Source organism: Trachymyrmex septentrionalis, unplaced genomic scaffold (genome assembly GCF_001594115.1).
Source record: "Trachymyrmex septentrionalis isolate Tsep2-gDNA-1 unplaced genomic scaffold, Tsep1.0 scaffold5, whole genome shotgun sequence".
Lineage (NCBI taxonomy): Eukaryota > Metazoa > Arthropoda > Insecta > Hymenoptera > Formicidae > Trachymyrmex > Trachymyrmex septentrionalis.
Window position 1 is genome coordinate 2,056,267 of NW_017305672.1, and position 1,703 is coordinate 2,057,969.

Here is a 1,703-nt window from a genome sequence, read left to right on the forward strand (position 1 = left end):
CCACACACACGCGGGTAAGCCACCGCCACGATTGACAGTCACCTCTTTTCTATTCTTCCTCCTTCTTTTTCCCAAAACGGTCACCCAAGGCTCACTCCTCTCGGGACCCGAGGAAGAAAGACAGTACGGATGATCCCCTGTCCGCGGATCAGCATCCTCCCGCACGATCCGACCCCTCACGTCAACCATTTTCCGCACAGATGAGTCCTCTAAAAGCGGCTTGGTGACTCCCTTCAACGCAGGGCGACGCGCAGGAGGAATATCCCCAACCACACGACGAACACCCCCCCGCACCCAGAGGAGAGGCGCGTGAGGATCGGCCAGTTTCCCCACGCTCTCTCCCTCCTGTCGCTTAACAGCCATGAAGCTCCCTCCTCAAGATCTTGACCACCTCACGGAGACCATCTCTGTCTCTCTGGACTAACCCCATTTCTATCTTGAGTGCTTCCACTTCTTGCTCAAGCTGGTGACATCGTCCCTTCAATGTCCTCGCTGGCTCCTGAGTCCTGGCCGAGTTCGCCACCTTCGCCGCTAACATTTGGACAGCTTGTTTAGCCACCTCGACTCCAACGATGATCTTCCGACGAAAATCACCCTTCATCGTCGACGTTTCCCGCTGCGCGCTACTTGCCTCGTCCAGAACTCGCAGAGCCTCCGTCATTATGGTGCTGGGAGACATCTCAGGAAACGCATACGTCACGCGGACTTCTGATTCGAGGTCAGGGAGTCATCTAAAGGACGCTCCTATATCTTCCTTTTTTTGCCAGCCTGCTCGTCCCTTTTGGTGATCTGGCGGAAGTCGGACTGATCCAGCATATCAACCTTATAGACTTCCATACTCGTGGCACTCATTTTAGACAGGGATTTAGCCCCAGGGACATTACTCCCCTTCGGTTTGCATCCTCTCTTTTTTCCTCAAATCACCTCGGCCGCACCCGCCGATGAGATCGAGTCCGTTGAGAAATCGGCTCGCCTCCCCGAGCTGTCGACCACCATCGGCGCATCCGACGTCTCGACAGCTGTAACCGGCAAATGCACGATGTCACTATCCACAACGCGCAATCTATGTTCACTGGGGAGACGCACATTACATACGACTCTGGGCCCGGGCCCCTTAGCACGAACACTGTCCAGCACGATGGTTGTCCGCGATTAAATCGTCCTGACACTTTGAAGACTCACCAGTAACAGGCGTCGGCAGAATATCCGTGAGCTTATACCGCTCAAGGAGTGTACCCCTCCCACGCGTGATGGGACCGGGAGTCTCGCACACACTCCAATCAACGATGCCCTCAGCGGTAGCCGTATCGGCCGCGGAGCCCGCCGGCAACTCCGCGACTTGCCCCTCGCATGATTCCCCCGTAGGGGTCGATCGCCCGGGAGCGGGTACACTACCCCCGGGAGACCGTGACGGGCATCCGAATTCCCGTCGTGTCAATTCCTTTTTTGTATCGTCCATGTTGCATATATTGCCGGCGATGGATAAAAAGCCGGGTGACTCGCCGGCCAATCACCCGAATCGCCTCTAGCATTATCCGCGACTGCCTAAGCGGACGACCGTCCGGCGGCAAGGACGACACCGCCGGACAGCCGCAAGGCGAACTTGTACCAAAGTCGGTTGGTTGGACCTACCTCCGCCTTTTCGTCCATTCGATACAGCGCACTCGATTGACTCGCTTGATGGAACATGTTCGCTAAAAAGT

The 1,703-nt window shown here is 56.4% G+C and overlaps 1 protein-coding gene across 1 annotated transcript in view; it reads right to left on the reverse strand.

Annotated features, from left to right (window-relative positions):
• The window catches only part of LOC108751556, a 1,830-nt gene extending 1,169 nt beyond the window's left edge, over window positions 1-661 (reverse strand). The window contains exon 1 of the mRNA XM_018491791.1: window positions 426-661. Within this exon, the coding sequence (XP_018347293.1) occupies window positions 426-661 (236 nt within the window). The remainder of the gene's footprint in view (window positions 1-425) is intronic.
• Window positions 662-1,703: the final 1,042 nt, after the last annotated feature.